This window comes from Brachyistius frenatus, unplaced genomic scaffold (genome assembly GCF_029030835.1).
Source record: "Brachyistius frenatus isolate BFR_SWC_R1_liver_20210118 unplaced genomic scaffold, ASM2903083v1 Contig_1, whole genome shotgun sequence".
Lineage (NCBI taxonomy): Eukaryota > Metazoa > Chordata > Actinopteri > Embiotocidae > Brachyistius > Brachyistius frenatus.
The window spans coordinates 7,372,687-7,397,112 of record NW_027210600.1 but is presented as its reverse complement, the minus strand read 5'-3'; the positions used below and the strand labels follow the sequence as shown (position 1 = coordinate 7,397,112).

At 41.7% G+C, this 24,426-nt stretch overlaps 2 protein-coding genes and 1 long non-coding RNA gene across 5 annotated transcripts in view; 2 read left to right on the top strand and 1 right to left on the bottom strand.

The window, feature by feature from the left end:
- The first annotated feature begins 279 nt into the window (after positions 1–279).
- Positions 280–12,939, top strand: zbtb38 (zinc finger and BTB domain containing 38). 3 transcript variants are annotated; one of them, XM_069723231.1, is made up of 3 exons: positions 280–420; positions 986–1,259; positions 8,535–12,939. In XM_069723231.1, the coding sequence occupies exon 3, from the start codon at positions 8,535–8,537 to the stop codon at positions 12,231–12,233; it is 3,699 nt and encodes a 1,232-aa protein (XP_069579332.1). In that variant the 5' UTR covers positions 280–420; positions 986–1,259; the 3' UTR covers positions 12,234–12,939. The 3 variants fall into 3 exon arrangements, with proteins under 3 accessions (XP_069579332.1, XP_069579410.1, XP_069579246.1); XM_069723309.1 differs by lacking the exon at positions 986–1,259; XM_069723145.1 differs by lacking the exons at positions 280–420; positions 986–1,259 and adding an exon at positions 5,277–5,519.
- Positions 5,199–14,285, bottom strand: LOC138635829 (uncharacterized). Its single transcript, XR_011312184.1, has 4 exons — positions 14,202–14,285; positions 7,109–7,164; positions 6,075–6,235; positions 5,199–5,289 (listed from the first exon to the last, which is right to left on the bottom strand). It is a non-coding gene; the product is annotated as an uncharacterized lncRNA (long non-coding RNA).
- Positions 14,286–15,192: 907 nt separating this feature from the next.
- The window catches only part of rasa2 (RAS p21 protein activator 2), a 28,301-nt gene continuing 19,067 nt past the window's right edge, over positions 15,193–24,426 (top strand). The window contains exons 1-4 of the mRNA XM_069722301.1: positions 15,193–15,380; positions 18,507–18,630; positions 22,967–23,070; positions 23,169–23,263. Coding sequence (XP_069578402.1) covers positions 15,323–15,380; positions 18,507–18,630; positions 22,967–23,070; positions 23,169–23,263 — 381 coding nt within the window. The 5' untranslated portion in view covers positions 15,193–15,322. The remainder of the gene's footprint in view (positions 15,381–18,506; positions 18,631–22,966; positions 23,071–23,168; positions 23,264–24,426) is intronic.

Here is a 24,426-nt window from a genome sequence, read left to right as displayed (position 1 = left end):
TGGAGTCCTACTGACATCATATGAGGTTGATGGTCAATTTCAACATATACTTCCTGTTTACATTTGCCAGTGAACTGTGTTTGCGCCCTCTGCTGAAGGCCCTCAGATCCTCAATGCTGTCTCTGCCTTGCAGCCAGCCTGGTTTGTCTGATCTCAGTGCTGTGTTCACGGTAGCAGCCAGCAGAGGGAGCAACATGTCAATGAAAACTAGAGTCAGATGATGTGAGGAGGAGGAGGATCAAGCAAATAAACCCTTGGGTAACGTGTGCAAAACAAGTGCTGTAGTTCTGGTTACCATATCCAGGCCTAAAGACAACAACACATTCTGGATTTGAAGCCTTGTACATGTACGTGTGTAAGATCATCTAACAACCTGGTCCTCAGCCAAAACCTGTACAAGCAAGCTACAGTAAGACAAAGGTATGCACTGCTTTTTTTGTTTTTTCTGTTTCCAGGTACCTTAGTAGACCAGAGTCAACATGTGTTATTATAAATGATGACAACATATCTACATACTAAAGTATTGTGTTTGTTTCTTATTGTTTCATAAGAATGACAAGTTAGAAACAAAACAGAAGTAATGTCCTGTGTTCACACAGCAAGGAACAGAACAGTCTAAAATGCAAGTAGTTTCCATAAAGGGCTGTTCCCCTAAATAGTGAATATTCCTCTGCCCAAATGATAGCTGGGTGTCGGTGTGATCTGACACACTGCATACGGGCCTGACTGGTAGGTATCATGTCCTATTATTAGCCTATGATACCGCCTTCTCAGCTGAGTTTAGGAGGAAAAATATTCCTTACGTAATAATAAAGGATCTGTCTCCCAGACTCACTTCCTGAATACCACAGCTGCAACTAGGCCTCATAGTGAGGCAGAGCGGAAGCCTGATCCATTCGTTTGTTGGAGCAGTGTCGGGCAGTGCTGGTTGTTTTCTGCTTATCCTTTTACTCCACACATTCACCACACCACCCCTCCTTCTCAGCTCCTCTTTGTGGGTCAGTGATGCAGCGGGAGTGACGCAGCAGTGGCAGCAGCCTCCTGAAGGCAACTATGCACAGCAGGAACAGGGAACCTCTGCCAGAACCATAGTCCACAGACAGCAGTGACGAGGGAGGATGGCGAAGGCCTTCATCTAGGCTACAGGAAGAATGGGGGCCGGGTAGTCGCTCTCCTTTCCTACTCCTAAACAAACACCAGGGAGACTTCTACAGCGGCAGAGGCAGGCCCGGCAAGACCTTCAGCACAGAAACATTTTGGTAGGCAACTCCAAGTATGAGTGCTTTACGGCTGCAACAGAAGTGCTCCCAGGGATGAGTGTCTTTGTATGCTAAGAGTGTGAATGCTTTGAGAGTGAGGATGAGGCCTACTCAGCCTTGTACTGCAGTCTATGCCTCCCTGCTGATGAGCGTCCCTACAAGCGGCAGCTGAGCTCAGAGCACAGAGGCACAGAGGCCTGCATACTTTGTCCTGTGTGTTTGAGCACATCCTAGCTGAGAGATCAAATCTAGATGGCAAAAGGCTGCATACAGCACAGCTAATATGAGCCACTGAACAGACTAATGTCGAGGCGCTTTAAATAAGGATAGGGGATCTTTTTTCATTTGCAGTTTTGATTCCGGTTTAGCTTGAAATCTATTTTGAAAGCTTAATACATAAATATAATTTCAAACCCTGTAAACTGTAAAACATTGGTGCCCAGTTATAAAAACTTATGAAGGAAGGCTTTTGTAGTTAAAAGTAGTACACTGGGTAAAATGGTCCACTATGATATAGTACGATGTTTGGGAGTTAAAAATGATTTCAGACCATTGATTTTATTGGCTTATTACCACAGATGTGTTTCAGCCTTAATGCATTTATCAGGTAAACAGGACACAGTATGCTCACAAATGTATGTTTATGCTATGTTATAGGACAATAAGGACACCATGAGAGGGACTGGATCGCATAAAGATGAAACTATTAGTTTGCCCACCATCGAAAAACCCGCGGCCATTTTAAGTCATTAAAGCTACTGAGGAAAACTTCCTACTTCTCTTTTTGCATCCAGAAGAAGTTAGGGTTTTATTTATTATTTTGACTTCTTCTTCATTGTCTTAGCTGTGAATTTGAGAAACACACACACACACACATTTGTCTTTCTAACTGTGAGGACACTCATTGACATAATGCATTTCTTAGCCTCTCACTCTAACCTTAACCATCCCGACTAAGTGCATAACTCCCAACACTTCCTCTCACCTAAACCGAACTCTAACCGTAACCACACAACTAAGTCTTAACCCTAAAATGACCCTTTAAAGCTGTAAGGACCAGCCTAAATGTCCTCACAACAAGGTTTCAAACCAAAATTGGTCCACACAAATATAGAAAGACATGCATGGGTGCGCGCGCACGCACACACACACACACACACACACACACACACACACACACACACACACACACACACACACACACACACACACACACACACACACACACACACACACACCAAAACAACAGGTGGTGGCTATGAATGGACAGAGCTGTGATACCAGGAAGAAAATAAATATCTTGAAAGGTAAAGGCATCGCAAACAAGGTTACAAATTCATCTGTTTTATGTAGTGAACAGTATGTAGATTTAGATGTTGAAACGTGGACAAAATTGAGGTTGTTGACACAGCCATACAGTATAAAGTGCAAAACCTTGTTACACTTAACAGCCTATGGGGATAAAGACACCAAATCCTGTTTTAAAATAGGATTTGTAAGCATGTGTAAACTAACACTGTTTCTTTTCTCTTCAGCCTTTTTCAGTCTGTAAGTTTAGTTATATCTCAAATAGTTTTCACAGCTCATTGGACAACAACTTGTAATGATTTCTGCATGACAGAAGAATCTCAAGAATGTTCTGACAAACATGTCAGCAAGCAATAAACAAACACGCAAACTTATACACGTCCTCTAAAAACATATGGATCACAACGGATTCTGCAGATTTGAGCTTATAAATATTCTATATGGCGAACATTTAAAGTTGCTCAAAGTAAGGATTGGTTGATGTTTCTCATCTCCATCTCTGTGACATGAATCTATTTCTTACTCTCAACATAGGGACTTATTGATATACTGTATTTGATGCAATATATCAGCCTGTCTCCGCATGACTGTTTTTAACAGCTTTAGTATTCGCCGTGGTATCGGAGGAACAATCAGCGACCAGTTGGGGTGGCTGAATGCGATAATGTTGAAGTTTGTTCCAACAGTAGAGTTTAAGCGCACAGCATTCAGTATATTGTGGTCGAAACTGATTGGTTAAATGCTGCTCCAATAGTTTCTAAAATTAACATCTACGCCTATTAGGATACAACAACTGAAAACAATCCTCACTGGAACATTGAGACACCCAAATATTCATGCTGTGAATTTGGCCCAGGCCAGTGATAAATGTCTTCATGGTCCTTTATGTAATAACACTGTGGCAGACAGATTGCATCCTCGAAGTGGATGCTTTTATTGTTACTTAAATGCAACACTTACATTTATGAACCCTGGTGAGGGTTGAAGCGCAGTAGTGAAAAGTAAATAAAATAAAAGTTTATTAAACAATTTTCACTTCCAAAAATTATACATAATTAATTTGTAAATTAAATATAAGACATTTTACCTGCTGTACGTCTGTGCTTTTCGAGGGCACCCTTTTAAACCTTTGAACTTCATTGGGTCCTTGGTCTGTTTACTCTGATTTCGTGTAATCTCTCAGATCTTTATGGTAAAGTATTATTCTTTTAGTGTTACTTCAGCACGTATTTGTTTTACCATCATGTGTGAAGCATAGTTACTGAAGGGAAATTAGGGTTGTTGTCCATGAATATTTAGAGTGCAGTGTTCAAAAGCCTTAATGGATTAATGTAAACACAATGGACCAAAGGACTGGACCCTTCTGTGTCTCTTAAATCAATTAATCGGTTATCTTTATTAAGGGACTCACACAAGACAACAACTAAATTCAAGTTATGAATTTCTGACACAGTTAGCAGAAAGCTGTGGGCCATCTTGCCACCCAAAACTGTCAGAATCAACAATAGAAGACTGAGCCTGTGATTCATTGTATATTCATTAAACCAATTTGATGTAATATACTGATCACAGAAAAGGGAACTGGACAGCAGCGACAAAGATTTTAAGGTTTGGGTGATCAGCGAGGGTATTTTAGGAGGACAGCACAAACCACGTGAAGAGCACATTTCCTTCCTTCAGGGCCAAAAGTAATAATGATATGGCACCTGCTATTTCTTGTCTTTTGAAGTCAACAGTACCATGAAATTAAATTGATTTGAAACTGGTTTAAAGTGGGTCGTCGTCAGCATGAGGAGTCATATGACTCTCGACTCGGTCGTGTAAATAAAACAGTTGCCTCCGTCCTCAGAGGCTGCGAGAGGCTCACAGAGCCATGTCGTGTTTGGCTTCCTCCCCTCCCCCTTGTCTGCAGTGCTGACGCATCTGCTGCTTTTGCATCAATCAGCAGCCTCTATATAGGTATATCCCACTGATGGCAGGACTCTTTTTCCACTCAGCCTCGCATTCAGCTTGCATGCTCACAGTAAATGTAAGAAAAAAGGGAGTGATGAACATATGTCCTGTGACCGCTTTGCTACAGCATCGGACAGCAGTCTGTGTTCTGCATTACCTAACCACAGTGACTGCATAAGCATGAGACGAAGGGCTCTGGTGTAATGTATTGCTGCACAGGCAGAGACTGTGTGCACAAGCATCAAACAGATGGTCTCGCGTTATGCATTCAAGGTGCATCTTTGGACGTGGGCTCGAGATCATTTTGTTTCATGCAAAGACTATTTTCCTTTTTGGTCGCCGTCGAGCTGCATTGGGATCTAGGTGGTGTGGCGCCGGGGAGATTTAATACAGCATCTGCTGTAGGGAAGAGCACTCCTCACTCTATGCTGCTAACAGCAATGCAGCTTAGCGTTTTCTCCTCTGACGGTGGAATCGAGCACAGAGCTGGTGTGTGATGTAGCACCCTGAATCGCTCCGCTCTCCCTACAGCCCTCTGCCATGCTTAATAAAAGTTGCGTTTCCTGCTCAGTGGCTCCAGAGCGAAAGCTTCAGTTGCCCAGCTAGCACGAAGGCAGACTCTCACTCTGGTTTAGCCACACGCTGTACACTGTGTTATTCCTATAGATGTAATAGCACAGAAGAGGGACAGTCAGAGGAGGGCAGGGCAGATCTAGCCCAGGACCTGGGCTGCATGGATAGAGGCAAAGGACGTTGGAGCTGGAGTCATCTGCACACAGAGAGGGAGGGAGAGGAAGAAAGACGTCAGAAAAAGCTCTGCTTCTGACAACACCACTGTTCAGCGACCACCATAGAAAAAAAAAAAAAAAACTACTTTCGCCCTGCTCTCACGAAACTGCTTTTCATGTATAGTTGGGTATATATAGGGCTACTGCATGACTGGATACTGCATGACATTGCTTCCTGTTCGCGTTGCATCATTTTCTCTGATTTACTAAGGTATGTTTTGCATGGTTTCCCTCAATTTCTAACCTGTTTTGTTGCGGAAGTATGCTTTGCTGAGGTGCGTGAAGTGCCTTTTGCTTAGACATTTCGCTCTTTGTTTAACACTACTGTATGTATGCTGCACTGTCAATTCTTGGTTTGTGGTTTGGTATGTGGGGATTTTTACTTTACAGAAAAAGATGTTAAAAAAAAAAAAAAAACTTCACATAGGCTTTGATGGTAAACAAAGGTTAGGTTGGGTGTGGCAAAATTCATAAGAACGGGTGACAAATTCATACATTTCCGCTCAGCATGTGGTGGCAAGAAAACCACAACAATTGATTCAAATTTTGCAAAATGAATGTGGTAAAGTAAAATAGCAACCTACAAGACATGATGACACTGTTTTGCAAAAGAGCACAAACTGAGAAATTAGTACAAATGCACTCGTACTTATGATGATGATGTGATAGATGAAAAAGTCCATTCTCTGGTGCAGACAAAGACACACAGAGCAGTACACACACACACACACACACAAAGTATACTCAAGCGGAGACAAAAGCAAACCTCGATTGCTCTGCAGATTGCTGTGTGTTGCAGCTTCTCAGAATCGGCAGGATGTTAGAGAGGGCACCGATCACCCCGACAGCTAATACAGTCAATTGCCATCCAGCCGAATCCCAATAAGTGCTGCGCCATAGCATGTTGCCATGACAACGGAGGCCTGTCTGAGAAAGAAGGCAGGAGGGTGGTTGTGCTTCATCAGTCTGAGAGGTTTTAAAGAACGGCGGCCATATTGTATTTGTTGCACGAGCACCAAATAAACACAAAATGACATCAGTGATTAATCACCCACCCCCCACCTGCCCTTGGAGTAAACAATACTGTGCATTTATCAACAACAACATAGCTCCAAATGGTGCATAATACCCAAGATAAAAATTAGCAAACATGAAGCAATATTAAATATCAAACTGAACTTCCCGTTAATTGAATATAACTGATATTGTTGGATAACGGATTAACATCTTCAAAATATTATTTGCATACACAAAATCTCATATGGATCAAGGCAAATTAAACCTGTTCCTTTTTTGTTTTTATAAGAGAGAGAGACATTAAACACAGCACCGCTGCCTCCATTAACAGTTACCCAAAACATCGTCACAGAAAGACAGTAAAGGTCTCATGCTAAATTGTACAATCATTGTCTGACTTTCACTGCAGCCATAAAGATGAAAATAAATAGTAATAATGCGCTCGAGTAGCTTCTGAGCTTAAATTCTACATTTAAATAGCACTGATGCAGGTTTGGTGATTCATCAGTGATTTTGTTTTTTACAGATACAGTCAGCCTGCTATGTCAGGCATGCTAACTGACTCACTATAGACTCAGACCACACTGACGCTGATATGAGTAGGCCACAGTTGGGACATCATACTGGGTGATACATCCTCTGGGAGTTCCGTAGGAATGAATGAACTTTACCCTCCTCTGTGAGATGCAGTTGGCAGATGACTTTATTTTACTATCAAAATCAAACTTAAGCTACAAAAGCTATTTTGTCAATATACAAACGGTATGCAAATCCCTTCCTTACCAGACATGAGTTTTGCCTGTATTCTCAGGACAGCTCCGTGCTCCAGTGTGGGGTGACTGAAAGACAAAGATGTGTGTCCCAAAGACAATGTTATTCTCTTTAACTACGATTAGCAAGACAACTGAAAATGTTGTAATGTTTTTGCTTTTCAAAGCACCGATTATGTACTATTTAAATTACATTTCCGTCTTTAAACATTAATGTCTCCTTGTAGTTAAGCATTGACAGCAACTTCATGTGACACAAGTGAAAAAATGCCACTGCAGATTGACAGACAACTAAAGAAGGGAGCGACTCATCAGTGCATAATTGTCCGTGTGTCGTTTTCATATTAACCTCGGTATTTAGAATAGGTTGACAACTCTACAACAGGTCCTTTTCCTCAGCTGGGACATCACACAGCTGTGTACCAATAAATTAAATTATAATCAGTGAAATTTTTTGAAAAAATGTTTGTCTGAGTGAGAATATCAGGTGCACACCAGTGTTGTTTGCAGAAAAAACAGTATTCTCATGACTGGATTAGGAGGATTAGTACTTTATCAACTTGACCTGTTTATGACACGTCATTTTCATGTATGAAAAACCAGTTAATCCAAGGACATAAAACAAGGGATCGGATATGAGATTACAGAAAGTAACTGAGACAGTGTCATACATTTGGTCGAGGCTTTATGGAAAGGAATCCATCACAGTGCAATTTTAGGTCAATGGCAACCGTTTTGGTACGTATTTAGTCACACCCTTAAAAATAAACTCAAGTTAAAATGCGCTATTACGGTAACTACGTGATACTTTCCCACCAGACTGTTTTGTAGTGCACCCAGCAGGCCACTAAACAGCGCCGGTGCAGCATTTGGGAGTTCAATGTCTTGCTTAAAGCATGTTCTAGTTTTAACATGGCTTCCCACATATTTACTGGGAGCTGGGATTTGAGTGAATTTCCTCTCAAACACAAATCCATTTCTCAAAGTAATCATCCCTCCGCACTGCAGCACTGACAGACGGTTTACAGCTCCAAATATCAAAAGAGTCGTTACTCTTCGACACAGGAGAAACAAGAAAAAGAAGGAAACGGAGGAGACTTCAGATAGTGACGGCACAATCTTGAAACAGTTCAAAAAGGCATCCACAGTTTACAATACAGTATGTAGTTTGCATTAAACTCAGTGTGTGGTTTAAATTGTATATAGGGACTTTTACATGGGATGGAGGTTGTGATGGTTTGAGCCACCAGAAGTGTTGACCAGACTGTTGACAGCAGAGCTCAACTGCCAGGACATTACTGCCATCTAGTGTTCAAACACAAGAAGAGCTCAAAATATTTTCAGACATAACATGTACAAACTTCTGGATCTTTTTTAAAACAGTGCGATTCTCCATTTTACAGTAATCTGACGTAGTTATTTTTTGTCCTTTTTTCCAGATGACTGTGGTGTCCCCATGCACTCAGAACCTGATGGATAGCGCTCATCCTCTCACTGTACTGAGCAAGCTCAATGAGCAGCGCTCGCAGGGCCTCTTCTGTGACGTTACCATTGTGGTGGATGATGTCAAGTTTCGGGCACACAAGAACATCCTGGCAGCCTGCAGCGGCTACTTCAGGAACGCTCTGACGACCTCTGAGACTTGGAGCTCTGGCCAAGTGCTGGAGCTGATGGACCTGAAGTCTGAGGTTTTTGCTAGTATCCTCAACTTTATATACTGCTCAAAGGTGACCCCATCTGGTGCAGAGGACACAGGGGGGCTAGTAGCAGCTGGAAAAAGACTTGGAATTCCTTTTCTAGAGAAGCTTGCTGAAGAGAGGCAGGATGAGTGTGTTAAATCCACAGACTTCAGCACAGGCCCAGTGTCTAAAACGACAAAGAAGGAAGCGCCCAGGCCGGTGGAGATAGACAGTGCCAGAGGCCCACGCATCACCAATGCCTTCTCTATCACTGAAGTGTGTCCTGGGAATGATCCTTTCACCCCTCTGGTTCAAACAAACAGAGAAAGGCAGTCGCCAGATGTGGGACCGCTCCCACCCAGTTGTCCTACAACGTCCTGCTTCAACGGAAACAACGAGACAACCCATGCCCTCTCAGAGCACTCGTACGCAGTCAACAAAACCAATGAAGGCAAAGATGGCAGCCAGTGGGACAACAAGAGGGTCTGTAAGCCATCTGTGTTGCAGCCAAAGCAACTCATTTACAGGAACACAGGCCCTCTCAAAAAGCGCCACAGACTGAGAGGCATTTTGGGTAGAAGTATACTTCCAACACCAGCTGAACCACAAGCAGATAAACCAAATACAGGGACCCCCACATTAACCGATGGTGTCAATGCGGCACCTGCTGCAGTCATGACACCACCTCCACTTTTTTCAGAGGCAGAAAAGGAAAAAAATACAGACACAGGACTACCTATGGCCACCGACAATGCTCGAGTGGAGCTAGGTCCACCAACGCTTTCCCCTCACACAGAGGACAGCATTTCAATCTACAGCTGCGAGCACTGTCCAGAGATCTTCACAAATAAAGCTCTTCTCACCATTCACTCCGAGGTGCATAAAAAGCGCTTTGTTAGTCATTTGTTTTGCAAGTTTTGTCACAGAAAGTTTATACATCTTAAACGGCTGCGCAACCACGAGCAGGTCTGTCCCAGAGCCGTGAGAGGCCCGCCTAAACTAGACATCCGGGACATATCAGCTAAAGAGGTGGACCACCATTCAGACAACGGGTCAGACACGGAGAGCATCATGACACAGCTTCCTCCTGCTGACGTCTCCAGCCCTTGCACGCCAAAGCCCCTTAAACTGGACGAATTTGAGCCTCCACAGCAGGAGAAGGCAGTGAAGCCAGTGAAGCCAGTGAAGCCAATGAAGCCAATGAAGCCAGTTGGTAGTCACAGGAGATACAACTGCAGTGTGTGTAAACGGGTCTATGTCACCCTATCCAGTCTGAAGCGGCACGAGAATGTACATTCCTGGCAACGGGCATATCCCTGTCATTATTGTAATAAAGTGTTTGCCTTGGCAGAGTATCGTACTAAGCACGAAATCTGGCACACAGGTGAACGGCGATACCAATGCATTTTCTGCCTGGAGACATTCATGACATACTATATCTTGAAGAACCATCAGAAGTCCTTTCATGGCATTGATCCCAGCCTCGCTGTTAAGAAAAAATCTGCCAACGGCGGACTGAGAGCCAGTGTTTATCCAATCAAGCTCTACAGGCTTCTGCCCATGAAGTTTAGAAAGAGACAGTACAAGACGTACAGTCAGACATATTCAGAGAATGTTGAAAGAGGGGATCAATCCTCACAAGACAGCAGCTCTCTCATCCCTCCGTTTGAGGACAACGGTCTGATCGGCCACACGGACACTGCTTCGTTCCCTCTGACATTCATGGCGACCACAAAGATGGTCTCACCTGTCATGCCTCGCATCAACTTTGACAAGCCGTGTGACCAAGATGTTGACCCTGGTCCGAACAGCGAGTTGGAAATTCGGGGAGGCACACGAAAAGCAGCTGAGAACAGAGATCCAACCTTTATTAACTATGACAGCAACTTCTCTGTGCAACCCAATACAGAGTCTCCTGCAGGTTACAAAGATGATCCACCAATGCAAATGAACTCAAAGCACATCAGTCATAGTGTGCCATTCTTTAACTCCTTCAGCACTGTTAAAAAGTTAGGTGAGCTGTCAGCTTCTGCAAAGAAAGTTGAGGATATGACCAAGGAGATACTTAAGTCAGGCACAGAGAATCTGGTGCACGGTAAAATGGTGGGGGCAAAAACAGAAACGTATATTGCCAAACCGGCGTTTCCGGGTCCATCTGTGGCCAGTGTTGACATGCCACTCTGTCAGATAACAGTGAAAATAGGCAATGAAGCCATCATCCGCCGGCAAATCAAAGGATCTAAGCTCTTCCCCAGAAAGAAAAGGAGAATCAGAGAACTGGATGAGGAGCACAGCCCAGGTCAGTGCACTCCAACCAGGGAAAGCTCAGCCAGTCCAAGGCGCCGCTTCAGAGCAGAGGCCACTGCCACCGCAGACACATACGATGACTCCAATGACTGCGACACGGCCGATAAGCTCTGGCGCCCCTACTATTCTTACAAAGCTAAAAAGAAAAGGAAGAAGCTTAGATACAAGCACAGAAGAGCTTTGTTTCACCATTATCCGGAAACATTGGCAAACAGAAGTGCTGACAGCGCGGTCCACCTTGATAGAAGTAGTTGCCTGGCAGAAGAAAGCATCTCAGGCAGTGGCACAGGGGTGAAACACAGTCTTAGCAGGAACTGCAGCCCGAGGGCCACCTACAACTGTGACATCTGTGACAGCTCTTTTATCACAGAGACCGGTCTGAGAGCTCATGTTATTGGTTCCCACCCATGTTTCTGCCGCACCTGTGGAAAACAAGGACCCCCCGGCGAGGCACCTGCCGGTGGTGACTACATCTGTAACAGCTGTATGGAAAACGGCTCCTGCTTTGACAACACGCCACGGAGCCCGAACCCAGAGAAGAAGTATCGCTGCTCGTTCTGTCCTCAGCGTTTTCTCTACCTGGCGACCAAGAGAAGCCACGAGAAAAAACACAAGGAGGCCAATGAGGAGGGATATCATTCTGACAACTTCTCACCATGTTCTAAATACTCAGCACACCTGAGTGAAGACAGCAAACAACACACCATCAAAACAGAAGACAGTGACAATCTAGAGGGCACCGACGTACAGTGTGAGAGGGTGGAAGGAGAACATTTCTCCATTGATAAGAGTAAGCCTAAAATCGAGGATACGACTGACGACATGTCTTTGACTACCCACCAAGATGTGTCATATTGCAACATTAAAAGTCCATGCATTGACCCACTGTTTTCCCTGACACCCTCAAAGGTGAAACATAAAATAGCAAAAAAGCGTACCAGTGCGAAGCACTCTATGCATCTCATTTCAAAAAAGCCAGCCTGTGACAAAGACAGTGAAGGCAACAAGGATACGTTGATGGGACCAAGAACAAACAGTCACAATGACCGTGAGAAGTCCAGTAAACTGTTTAGAAGAAATGACTCTGAAGCTGCTCACATTTCTATACACACTCCAGAGAAATGGGTGTGCAAAGAGGAGCCATTTTTTTAAGGATCTTTGAGGACTGCAACCAACTATGGCAACAGAAAAAGGGAATGACATTTGAATTCAAGCCACTGCTTTGGTTAGGAAAGATAAGATTTGTAATGTTGTCCCTACAGCTAAGCTCATTAAAGTGTTTTGAAAGGACACGACTAGACACGATGATCTAATATTAGTGTAAGCTGTGATTTCTTCCCTCTCAAACCCGATGACTCAGTGATTTGTTTTCACCTTTGTTGAGGATATTGTTTGGATAATATAGCACTTCCTGACACTGACTGTACTTTGCCCATTGTCTATGCATGTAAGGCAGACTCCGTAAAAACAAGACGTGACTCTTGGTGACGCCTCTTTAAATGGTGTGCGGTATCAGAACAGCATTTGCAATGTGTCGGACAACTGAAAAGCTACATAGTGTGGTTCCATCTTTACCTTTTGAAAAATAAGTGAAGGAAAACTATGAATTTTATGATTAGTCACATTTCTCAATCTCCCATTCAGTTAACTGGGCATGGTGAGTTGCACTTTATAGGTAGACTATGCTGATTCATTCGTTTAAAACTTTGATAAATTAATTTAATTTGTAAGCACCATTGGTATTATGCTAATTTCTAATTAACACACGGCACCATTGAGAGTAAAGTTACTACTTTTGTGTGTTTAATATGTATAAAACCTGTACAAATATTTAAATAAATACTGTTGATATTCTAAACAGTTACATACTGTCGTCCTTCACCAAAAATACAGCAAATGCTTGACTATCATTTCACAGCATTCAGTGACCACTGATGAACACGACAATAAAGTGAAACTCTGACACCGCTGGTAATGATATAATTACAGAGATATCACCCAGTTAAAGTGTAGATTGTTCTTGCGCAGCCATATTGGTACAAAACCTGTTCAATGGCAAGTGCAGTGTCCGAAATATAAAGCCACATGGTGGTTATCTGCTCCTCGTGGCACTTCAGGGACCTGCAGCCCATCTGAAAAGTTCATTCCCTTATTCCTCCACACAAACTGCATCTGTATTTAGAGTTGGTGCCTCCAGACACATTTTCCAGATGTTTCTGAATTCCTTACCTCTTTCTAAGACTGGGCGTGTGATGTAAGGAATGGATCATACATTGTAGGTACGATGTTCTGCTCTACACACCAATAATGCCACAGACGTAACCCTCCTTATTGTTTAATAAAAGATTACGTATTAAAAACTCTTGACAGCAACGATTCATGTGATGTTACAGATGCTACTCCGTTCAGATTTGAATGGAACTGCACTTTAGGATAAGTAAAGGATAAAACTGCACTAATGTAATGTCAAATCTTCATTATAGTCGTGTAGCAAGGAGCGATATCGATTTCAACAACTGCAAGAGTGCACATGTCCTCGACATAGCTTTTATATATTTCTATTGTCCTTTATTTTGTTTTTAAGCTTCTAGCCTTTTAAGATATGAAATGTAGTCTTATTTGTGTCTGAAGTGTTAGAATGTATTGTCTATTTTTACGTGAAGTGCAGTCTCTTATCCTGTAATACATTGACTAAAATGTGTTAAGAACTATTTCTGGCACACATGTGTATCTTATTTTATAAATACTGTTGTGTTATGTCCAAAATGCAGAATTCTATCTAATGCAGCAACACTAGGCCAAGAAACATTTCCCCCACAGGGACAATAAGGTATATCATATTGTATCTTACCGTATCATAATTGATTGACGACATTCATAAAAAAATCTTTCCAAGTCATCAAATAATTTACATGAATAATCTTCATGTCACTGAACTTTAACAGTAAAAAGCAACTGCAGACTAAAAGCACTCACATAGCTTTGAGTTGATGCACCATTAATAAGGAATAACATCTAGGTCAGAGGTTATGGATATATTTTGTGAGGCTGTTTGTGCAATGTTTTAACAGGAGACTAAGATAATACATAGAACCTGATTCTAAAAGTTATATTGCGTACCTGACTGCCTTAAAAGCTCCCTGCTGCTATCAGTGGCGAGGATTTGAGCCAACCAAGAGCAACACCTTGAAAGAGAGGAGAGGAGAGGAAAACCGTATATGCCTGTTCATTTTAAGGACATATTTGAATAGGATTAAACAGATTAGATAAATGCATTGTGTTTATAAATCTAAAATCTTGGGCTTTGGGAAATCTGTGCCCACAACTTAGTTTACTAAATGAATTCACTGGTACAGAGTAAATTCTACAGTAGGTCTAAGTATCATATGAGGAATTATCCAATTAATTATACCACTAAAAGTTGTAAACCTGGCAAGACACAACCACAATCATACGTGACAATTTGTTCTGTGAAAATGCCATTACAGGATGCTCTTTAAAAAAAAAAAAAAAAAAAACATGTATGTAGGCTATCTGGTTTCACATGAGAAGCTAAACAAACCAGCTACCTGTGTGGATTTGAATGTTGGCAGACATTTTAATGATAAGGGTCGTTCTCCATTTTGCTATCACCTTTGCAGCTTTTGCTCTAAATGTTGGTTGTTTTTTTCCCCCAGCTTTCTCGTCGCAAGTTCTTCAAAATATAAAATGTTTTGAATCCGCCGTGCCGGCGTGCCTCGGGGAACAACGAGTCTCCAGAGCAGTTAAACTCCCCTCTCACCTGGTGACACACTTTACATCTGTCTCTCACCAGCTCACCGACGGGACAGGGTTAAACTTAAAAAAAGCAATGCTATCCGAGATGAGCTCGCTCCACAAAGTCAAAGTATGTGTTCTCGGTAGGCGTTGCGTAATGAACGACACCACACGGAGACCTTAAAAATAAATTAATTAATTAAAAAAAAAAAAAAAAAATCCCTCCTGAAACTCCGACCACCTCCAACACTGCGGTGTTGGCCCAACGCGACTATATATATATATATTTATTTATTTATTTTTTTTTTGAGGAAGCTCGATATTTCTCCAAACGCTTTCAGGGGCAAACCGAGTGAGTACGGGACCTTTTGGCGTGACGCGGCAGTGGGGCTGGCTCTCCTCCGCTCTGCCTGCATTCATAAACGGATATGATAAACCAGCGCTGAAGCGCACCGGAGCCGCGACAAGCAGTCGAGCCCTGAACCATGGCGGAAGAGGACGACGCTGCGATTCGGATATTACAGAGCCTGCGGGGTAAAATATGTAAGTCTGACCGGCGAGCCGACGTTAACCGTGTGTCACACTGGGGGTGGGTGGAGGTGGTGGTGGGGAGGTGGTGGGGTTGGAGGGGTGGTGGGGGAGAGAGAGAGAGAGAGAGAGAGGGGTCGGTAGAAGAGGCGAGACGGGAAGCCGGAGGGGCGCGGCGTGCTATCGACAGCCGAGAGAGAGAGCGAGAGAGACGGGCAACCTCAGCTGGTCGCTCCGCTGGCTGGTGCCTCACGTCAAGTTAGCTTAGCATACTAGCGGGGTGGCGGAGGGGGGGGGGGCTACTAGCTTGTTGCGAATGATTTTCATTCATCGAGCGGCGTTTCCACACAAGGCGGTGAAGCTCGTCGAGTGCCCGTTTCCCTGTTTGTTTGTTTTTGTTGTTGTTGTTGTTGTTGCGTTGAGCTGCTCTGTACGCTAAGTTAAAAACGCTGGTGGCAAAAGTGGGCTAGCATCGTCACAGAGCTAACCCATTCAGCTCCACGGCTGCTCGCCGCTGACATCTGACCGCCTGTCAGGTATCTGATGTCGGCTCCTGATCTGATCTGATGTCGGCTCCTAATAACACGAATTACGGCGAAAACGCGAAAGCTTGAACGATACGCACGGATAATGAAGACCGACCTCGGTTGCGGTCGCTCACCGTTTCAGGGTGAAGCTACTCTCGTCTCACAGTCAAAGACACCTCACGTTTAACACCTACGACGTCCGAAGCTGATAACATACAAGTTCACACGCTTACTAACGCTAATTATCGCGTTAAAGCGTGTTAATATAATGTTAACTGATGGCGGGTGAATGAGTGAGTCCGGTCTCGTCAGATCGCCTCGCTGCAGGTCTGTGAACACTCAGTCTTTCCTCTCCGACTTGCTTGTAAAGGAATTAATCAAGGAACATTTAAATCAAACTGTAATGTATCGTCATCTGCCTCTAAATTAATCATTAAAGCACTAATGGGAAATAGTAAACTTGTCTTACCTGCTGCACCGAATACTATATCTTTCAAGCATACGTGTGGTCACTAAAATCTTACAATAATCCCACTTTTAATAAGAGTCCTAATACCTCAGCAGGCAGCATCTTCATCCTCATCCACTGGGCAGGTGTAACTTGTTACCTGCCAGGTGGCTGTGCACCTGTTTGAATCAATAATTGTTGTTTATGCCCAAAAAAAATAATTGGATGTCTGTGGCTGCCGCCCGTCAAACGTTTCAGCCACTGCTAGTATCAGGATACCCAAATGATTTATGTTGAAATGGTTTCCATCATGCTCTTTTATTCATAGATATGATTATTATTATTATTATTCTCTTATCTATTAGTCTACATCCACTGCTGCAGTGTCCTTGCTGTGTTTGAGGTGATTTGATTATGGTTAGTATTAAATTTGCCCAAATTCGGTCATCAAGAGGAATCAGTTTGAAAGAAGCTTGTTTTCCTTAATAAAAAATAAAAAAACAGTTATTATTGCTCTTGTCATTTAAAATATATTTGACAAAATATCATTATTAATGTGTGCTTAGGAGACATTTTATGTGTCCAGCGTAGAGGTAGACTGTCATACATGTGGCATGGGTGTGTGTAGTTACTGAAAGTGAATATAAGCTAACCAGTACGCAAGTCTTGTTTGCATATAGGCATACAATAGGAAGACAAATGTCAGTTTCACTACTATGAATTAATGAGAAAACAGTAAGCAGAACAAAATAGAGGAACCAGCATGGCATGTACTCACTTTGCAGTCTTACGAAACTTCATTCTTCCTTGTTCACATTTTGTCCTTTTTCCTTCAGCCTACATCAGTAGAGGTGGCATTGTTCGAAGATGTTCTTATAGCAGTTTTTAGATGGCCAGTGCACTTTTATATACTTTATGTTCTGTGTTTGCTTAATTGTCAGAATGAAATCACAAAAAGGCCTGTTGATAAACTGACATGGCAGTCCTTCAGCTCAAACGGGTATCGTGTAGCCGTGCTGTTTGACCCTTTGGTTTGTGGTTTTCACCGGGTAACATGCTTCTGTTTTAGTGGAAATGTTATGGAAAAGATGGCAGCGGGACTGTTTGGCCAAAGTAGGCTGCGTGTTTGTGCCGGCATGCATATGTGCTTGTGTGCTCTACTCCCACCAGGTCATCTTCGTCCAAGCTTAGTGGCAACTTGACTGTATTTACTGGCAGTCCCTAAGATTAGCCATACACCATTATTAATAGCTTGTTAAAAAGCTGATCTCACTGGTGGCTTCTCTTAATTAGGTCCCTGCCTGGGCTTAGGGTACTGGTCCAAAGATAGAGGACTAATTTTGACTGCCTTTGTCCTTCTTATCCACTAAATCGGACTCTTAAGACTGACTCGGGGTGAAGTTACTGATAGTGCTGCGTTCGAGTGACTGTTAGCATTTCAGGTTCAGTGTATCTGGCACTCATTTGGTGTATTCTGTTGTGTGTTTGTTGCACCAGACTTGGAGGTTTACAATCTGGGTTGGCCTGTAATATATTAGATGTGGTGTGTGTTTCGATGGTGTTTGTCATTTGTGAATCAGCGCTGTACTGTCGCCATTGGTTATGGTGAGGAAGTCAATGTTTCATCTTTTTAACCACATATGAGTCTCAAGTCTACTTGAGCTACATCCGCTCTGCAGCTTGCCCCAACAACTGGCAGCACCCTACGTCCCCAAATGAACATGAAGATGTCAAAACATCAAACCATATTATAAACGTGTACTGATTATTATCACAGTCACACATTATATTGATTGGGATTTAGTTATATTGATTCAGAAAAGCTTTTTTTTTTTTAAATCTGAAACCTGATTGCATGAATTATGTTCTCAGAACCTGTTAAAGGGTATACTATACATGTTCTAAATATAACTTCCTTCAAGTTATGTCCTTGTTTAATGTAAAGTGGATACATTATTTATAACTGTAAAGGTAAAGGAGTGATAGAAATGGAATCGTTTTGTTGTTATTATTAATAGTATGGTTGAGGATTTTCTAAAATCATCGATTGCATCCAATGTGTTTTCAGAATTAACTGGTCTTTTTTCTTTTTCTTCATTTGGTTAAGACTAATGTTATTTTGATGCCAGCCTGGATGATAATGATGTTCTCCTCTTGGTGCTGCAGGTGAAGCTAAGAACCTGGGTCCAGTTTCGGGTCCAAATCGTCAAAGGGATCTCTGCACCTTTTGCACCATAAGTCTGGATCAAGAGGAGGTGTTCCGCACTAAAGTGTTTGACAAAAGCGTCAGGTAAGCAGGATAATCCTGTGACATGCATGGAGAAATGTTCTTGTTGATTAGTGCTGCCGAGCCCAACGTCTTAATTGTCTTCGTTCCAGTAAGGGTTGCCGTTTGACAGCTAGACTTTCAAACATTACACTTTTATTACGTCCATAGATATAAATTAAACATGCATACTCTGGTTAAATACAAAGTGCAAATCCTTAATTATGCGCTAATTATGTCTTATGCAATAGTCTTTTTTCAAGGGGGTGGACACACAAATATTAAGTTGACAATCTCAAGAAAAGTACTGTCTTTTTCAAATATGATATGCCATGTCTTAGCATATCTAGGCTATTTAGTTTTTGGATGTTGAGCATAGATTAGTTGTATTCTAGTTTAAAATGTTATCATGTCACAACATCAGAGATACTTACTGACGTTTTATCGACGAGAGCTTTGCGTATCTTTTTTGAAATTGAGAGGTCCACAGGAGTTTACAATCTCTGTAGTCATAAAAAAATTTTTTTTGTTAAATGGCAAGTTGGCAACAACATGTCGCACCTCACTGTCTAATATAGAACAACAGAAGAAGTATAAAGTGCGAAATTACCAATAGTGACGTAGTTTAAAATGCACACTGACACATGTGGGTATTCAAAAAGAATGCATGAATAGTATGAAAGCCTTATTTGTTTCCTGGTCAGTGCGATGCTTGACGAGAACTTCTCACATGGAAACCATTGCATTGTTATTCACATTGTTTTGGAGCCTGGGCTTTTTTTCACATCAAGTCATTGAACACCTCATTTATTGCAGGTAATGCTGGCTATACAAAAACATCTCAACATTTTTCTGTTTATATGCAGGCAAAAGGTTTCAGGTTTACCAGGTTATTTATGCCATTTCCTCCTCAGGCCAGTTATTATAACTTTGCAGTAAAAATGTCCAAATCAGAGGACTTGCTGCTCTTCCAAAGCTACCATTTATCAGGACACATTAAATCTTTTATTTTTTTACTGTTCATGTGTTGAAAAGTTGGTCATCTGTGATTATTTTTAACACAGTATTTTACTCCTTAATTATTTTTTTAGCCCAAGTTATGTTAATGTACAGTTAAGAGTCATTTTGTGCTAGAAAATAAGAACGAAACACCATTTAACAGTGTATATTTCCTGTAACCTATATCTGCTAATGCGATGGCTTCTCAACTGCCATTTTGGTGAAATGAAGATAAAGATAACCTCCCAAATTATGTTACAGGAAGAAGAGTAATTAAGTTATGCTCATATGAATTCATAATTCAAACTGTTCACATAATTATTAGTGAATAGTATAGTTTTCAGTTAGTTTTGAGAGTAGAGGTCAAAACAAAGCTAAAAAACCGGAAATATCCTGTTGATAAAATCTCTCGTGGAAACACTTACACTAAACTGTAGTCCCTTTATATTTGTTGTATGGCTGTCATGGAAGAAATTTCCATTTTTAATGCAGTCGTTTGATTACGTCTTAGAGACTGTCAATACGTGGCTCAGAGCTGTGAACAGTATGTGTGTGGGTTAGAGCAGGTACAGGTTCAGCACGGAAACACTGAGTGATTCGGACTGAAGTGAGCTATTTTACCGATAACTACATGTTCACAAGCAGCTCAGAGAAAGGTGTGAGAGATCAGGAAACCTCTCAGGTTTACATTGACATCATTGCACATTACACTGTAAACACAGGCCTGCCTTCTCTAGGTATTTCACAACAGCTCTTTTTTTCCTTTTTTCTTTTTTTTTTATCTCTCCTGATTTCGGTACCGTTCAAAAGGATTTTACAGTCTCTGAGGATGTGTGTCCTCCCACGCGCTCCCTGCCTTTCTCTCTGTGTCACTCTCAGCTACCTTAGCCACTGTTTAGCACATCTTAATAATCACTTAAATTTGGCCCACTGTTTATTTGATGGTGCTTGACTCATGCCTTTTGTTTGTGCTCCTGACTCTAATTGTTTCGAGGCTGTAGGGAAGCTCTAATTGTTAGCTAATCTCTTGGATAAAGTAGGCATGTTCAAACTGCTGTGGTCAAGTGGCTCTGGCGTTCTCACATTATTCAGAAACCAGGATGACAACAGAGGTAAAGGTAGCATAGTGGGTGTATGTTTGAGTGTGTACAGAAGAAGGAGAGGGGCAGGGGGCTACAAGTGCATAGTTCCATGTGATGTTGAGGAGGATGTGTGGGTGCACACTGGACGTGTTGGCCAAGCCCAGTGTGGAAATGTCAGGCAAGATACTTCACTGTTGAGGGAGGCATCAGTGGAGAGACTGACCTATAGGACCAGGTTCCCGTCATCACTATTGACGAGCACAGACCTCCTCGGCCAAAAGTCCCTCTTCTATGTAGACCTGCGACCGCAGCAATTATATATCTCTGGATATATTTACAGTGGTGGCGATGTTACAGTTGTACCAGTTGTGGTTCTCCTCCATGAGACCACTGTCCCCCGAGTGCTCCACAGAGGTATGAACGTATTTTTCCTTGACCAATTTTCATGAAAATCAGATGGCAGTTTCTCCGTAATCCTGCTGACAAGCAGACAAATTTGACAAATAGACAAACATACAAACAAGCCACACCAAAAACATAACCGAGGTAAATATTAACGCAGACAGGGTTACTATCAGAGAATACCTTGGTTACACTCTCCCCTCCTAACCTGCATGAAAACTAACGATTTGTTCCCTAATGTGTTTTGTTATTTTCTTTTCATGAAAATGGATTTGATAAAATGTTGATGGAAAAAAAAAAAAAAACGTTCAGGAGCCGGTATTGAAGTCAAGTTATCGGTACCAGTATCAAACATTTTAGAACAATGGCAACCCTAAACACGCATAATCCTGTTTGCCAGGCTCATTTGCATTTCCTGATTTAATTCTTTAAAATGTAGGAAATGTAACTGTGAATAAAACTCATTAAGGCATATGACAAATGAAAAATTACAAGAAATTTCTAAGTATTTTTGTTTTTTTAATTTTATAACTGGCCTACATTTACACAAGGCAATTGTCCACCCAGTTGTGTACATGTTAGCTGTCCGTTACTTTGATGCTGCATTTTCACTCCATTTACAAATTTTTGTCAACTTAACTGGAATTTTAATTCAAAAGACAGGGATTGCAGTTTGACTTCAGATGAACAGTTTGTCCAACAGTGTAAGTACTGTTCAGTCTGTTTGGGACAGGTGGTCCATCTGCAGGCAGCACGTACATCGAGGTGGTGCTTAACCTACAATTGGCTATGTCAGATCAAGCTGTCTGGCTCACGGTCTTGGTTGTGAGGTAGTTATGTTGGCAGGACTGAGTGGCACAGATGCTTGGGCCCTCTGTGTTTCTGCCAGCTCCTACCGGGCAGTCCACCCTGCGCCTAGCAGAGGATCTCTAACCGCTCTGCTGCTCGGAGAGGTTGTACAGTATCGTAGCGCATGCTGTTGGGTTTTCAGGTTTCCTCTCACGGTTTAAAAACATGCAGGTTAGCTGGATTGGAAACTCTGAATTTCCAATCCCAGAAATAATATTGCAACACCTTCATCAGTAGGGAAAAACTAACCTGTCAAACAACGGTGTAATCCCAGCTCACGTTTCCATTCGCAAATTTAGAGTTTCCAGTCCACCACATTTTCACAATGTAATTGTGACTAGCAATGGGCTGTGCAATAAGACGCACACAGTACACACAGTGTTAAAACAAATATTTTTTTATGATTTAGATTTATATCCTAACATGGTAAATGTATGCAAAATTATTGACAAAATACTCAAATCAATGTTTTATCTGGTTTCACTCAGAATTAAATCAGACAAAACTCTTCAAGTGTAAAAGAAAAGACTCAATAACAAATTTAATCAGTTTTACTATTTGTTTTTTTAAATCATCTGTGTACAGTAATTTGCAAAATAATGGTATATCATTACGAAATTATCCCACTGAAAGTCTTCATATGACAAGTTTTTACATTCCTTTTTCATTTTAATTTCATTAGGGCACACGACTATAACGCAAGAGATTTCACAAATAACTGGTCCACAGTTTGCATGATGTTTGACCGCATCTTATGGAAATGTCAAGACAGGTTTTGGGGAAACTAAACGGCAAAAGCGTCAGATTTAAACCTGCAACATACCAGGAGCATTCCCCTCAACCCTGATGAGTCATAAGAGCACCCCGTCGTTCACCTTCTGCTCAGACCGTTCCTTTAACAAATCCCTTATAATCGTGAGAGAATAAGCTGGTCAGTTTGCCACAGAGTACACCAGCCGTTACACATATTCTCTCCCCCAAAAGACAAAACCTTGTTTGCTAATTTAACCCTCTGTCTTTATTAACAGCCCTTTCTACGGAGAGGACTTCTACTTTGAGATCCCTCGCCCGTTTCAGTGTTTATCCTTCTATGTTTATGCCAAGAGCGTTTTCCAAAGGGACCTACCTGTTGGTAAGTAGCGTACAGAAAGGCACTTAAACAGGTGTATTTTCTCACATGAATGGATGTGTTGTAATTTAATGTGCGTGTGCGCTTGCTTGCCCTTTCAGGCAAGGTGTCCATCAGGAAGGATGACCTGTGTAAATACAGTGGGAAGGAGCACTGGTTCAGCCTTCAGCCAGTAGATCCTAACTCAGAAGTCCAGGTAATTTCTTGGAAAGTTCCGTGTTTTGGAAAATAATTAACATGTCATGACAAAATGTTGCTCAATTTATAGCTTGTCTGATCCTGATTACAGTTTATAAAATTTTGGGTGTGATTATAATTTCCAAATGCTTGGTTGTTGGGACTAAAGTTATTGTTACTGAGCCTCCACCACTCTCCTCGGACACAGAGAACGCATGCTTTTACAGATTGCAGAACCCCAACATAACAAGCAGGAAATTCAGTTGCATGTGGTCTCCAATTTGCATATAGATAAGATCATTTCCACGTTCAAATACGGTTTAATTGTCTCTGTCCCAGCTGATGCGTCTTTACAGCTTGAAAACAAGACAAATTCACCTGTTTTGCCTAACAGGCCGAGGGCATCGGCAGCTCAACAACCCACTGTCGTAGTCTGCTTACAGCAAAGTGAAATCCAATATGAAAGATTGAAGCTTGGAATGTTTCAGGCTGACTCTTAATGTCATGACATGTACGTTGAAGAAAGTAAAATATTTCTGCGACTAAACCAGAATCCTATATCTGATAAGAAGGCAGTGCAACTTTTTGTACATTGTAAACACTGTAGTGTGTTTTGTGAAAATAACCCGAGGAGGAGATTGTTGTCAGCATGTGTTTTTTAGGCCCACAGCATTGGAAAAAAAAACACAACTAATGCAAAAAAAATTTTTTTTTTTTTTTTTTTTGCCATTTTAGCATCGTTTTGTCCCTGAAGGGATTATTCGTGCCTCCTGCAAGTTTAAACTTGACCAAAACCAACATTTAAGATCTGGTGACAAATACTGTGTTCAAGAATTTTATCCAGACTTTTGAAATACTACTTCAAAGTCCAGCTTCAAACTCACTCCCACAATGTTTTTATCATGCAAATGTAAGTGGTCTGATGTAATTTAATATAGTTACTTAGAATTTGCGGATTACCTAAACATAGGTGGTCAATGTTTTGTGTCAACTTGCCCAAAGCCGAAGATACTATCCCGATGAATTCAACGCTCCAAGGTTTGAAAAAGTAATGACTAATGCTACTTTGTTTTCTGTGAATGATTTCATGAAGTCATTTCCTGCTAAAGTGAATGCAATGATTTGTTTATTTTTTGTAAAAATGGGTGCAGCTAACTAAAAAAAGTTATCTTACCAGCTACA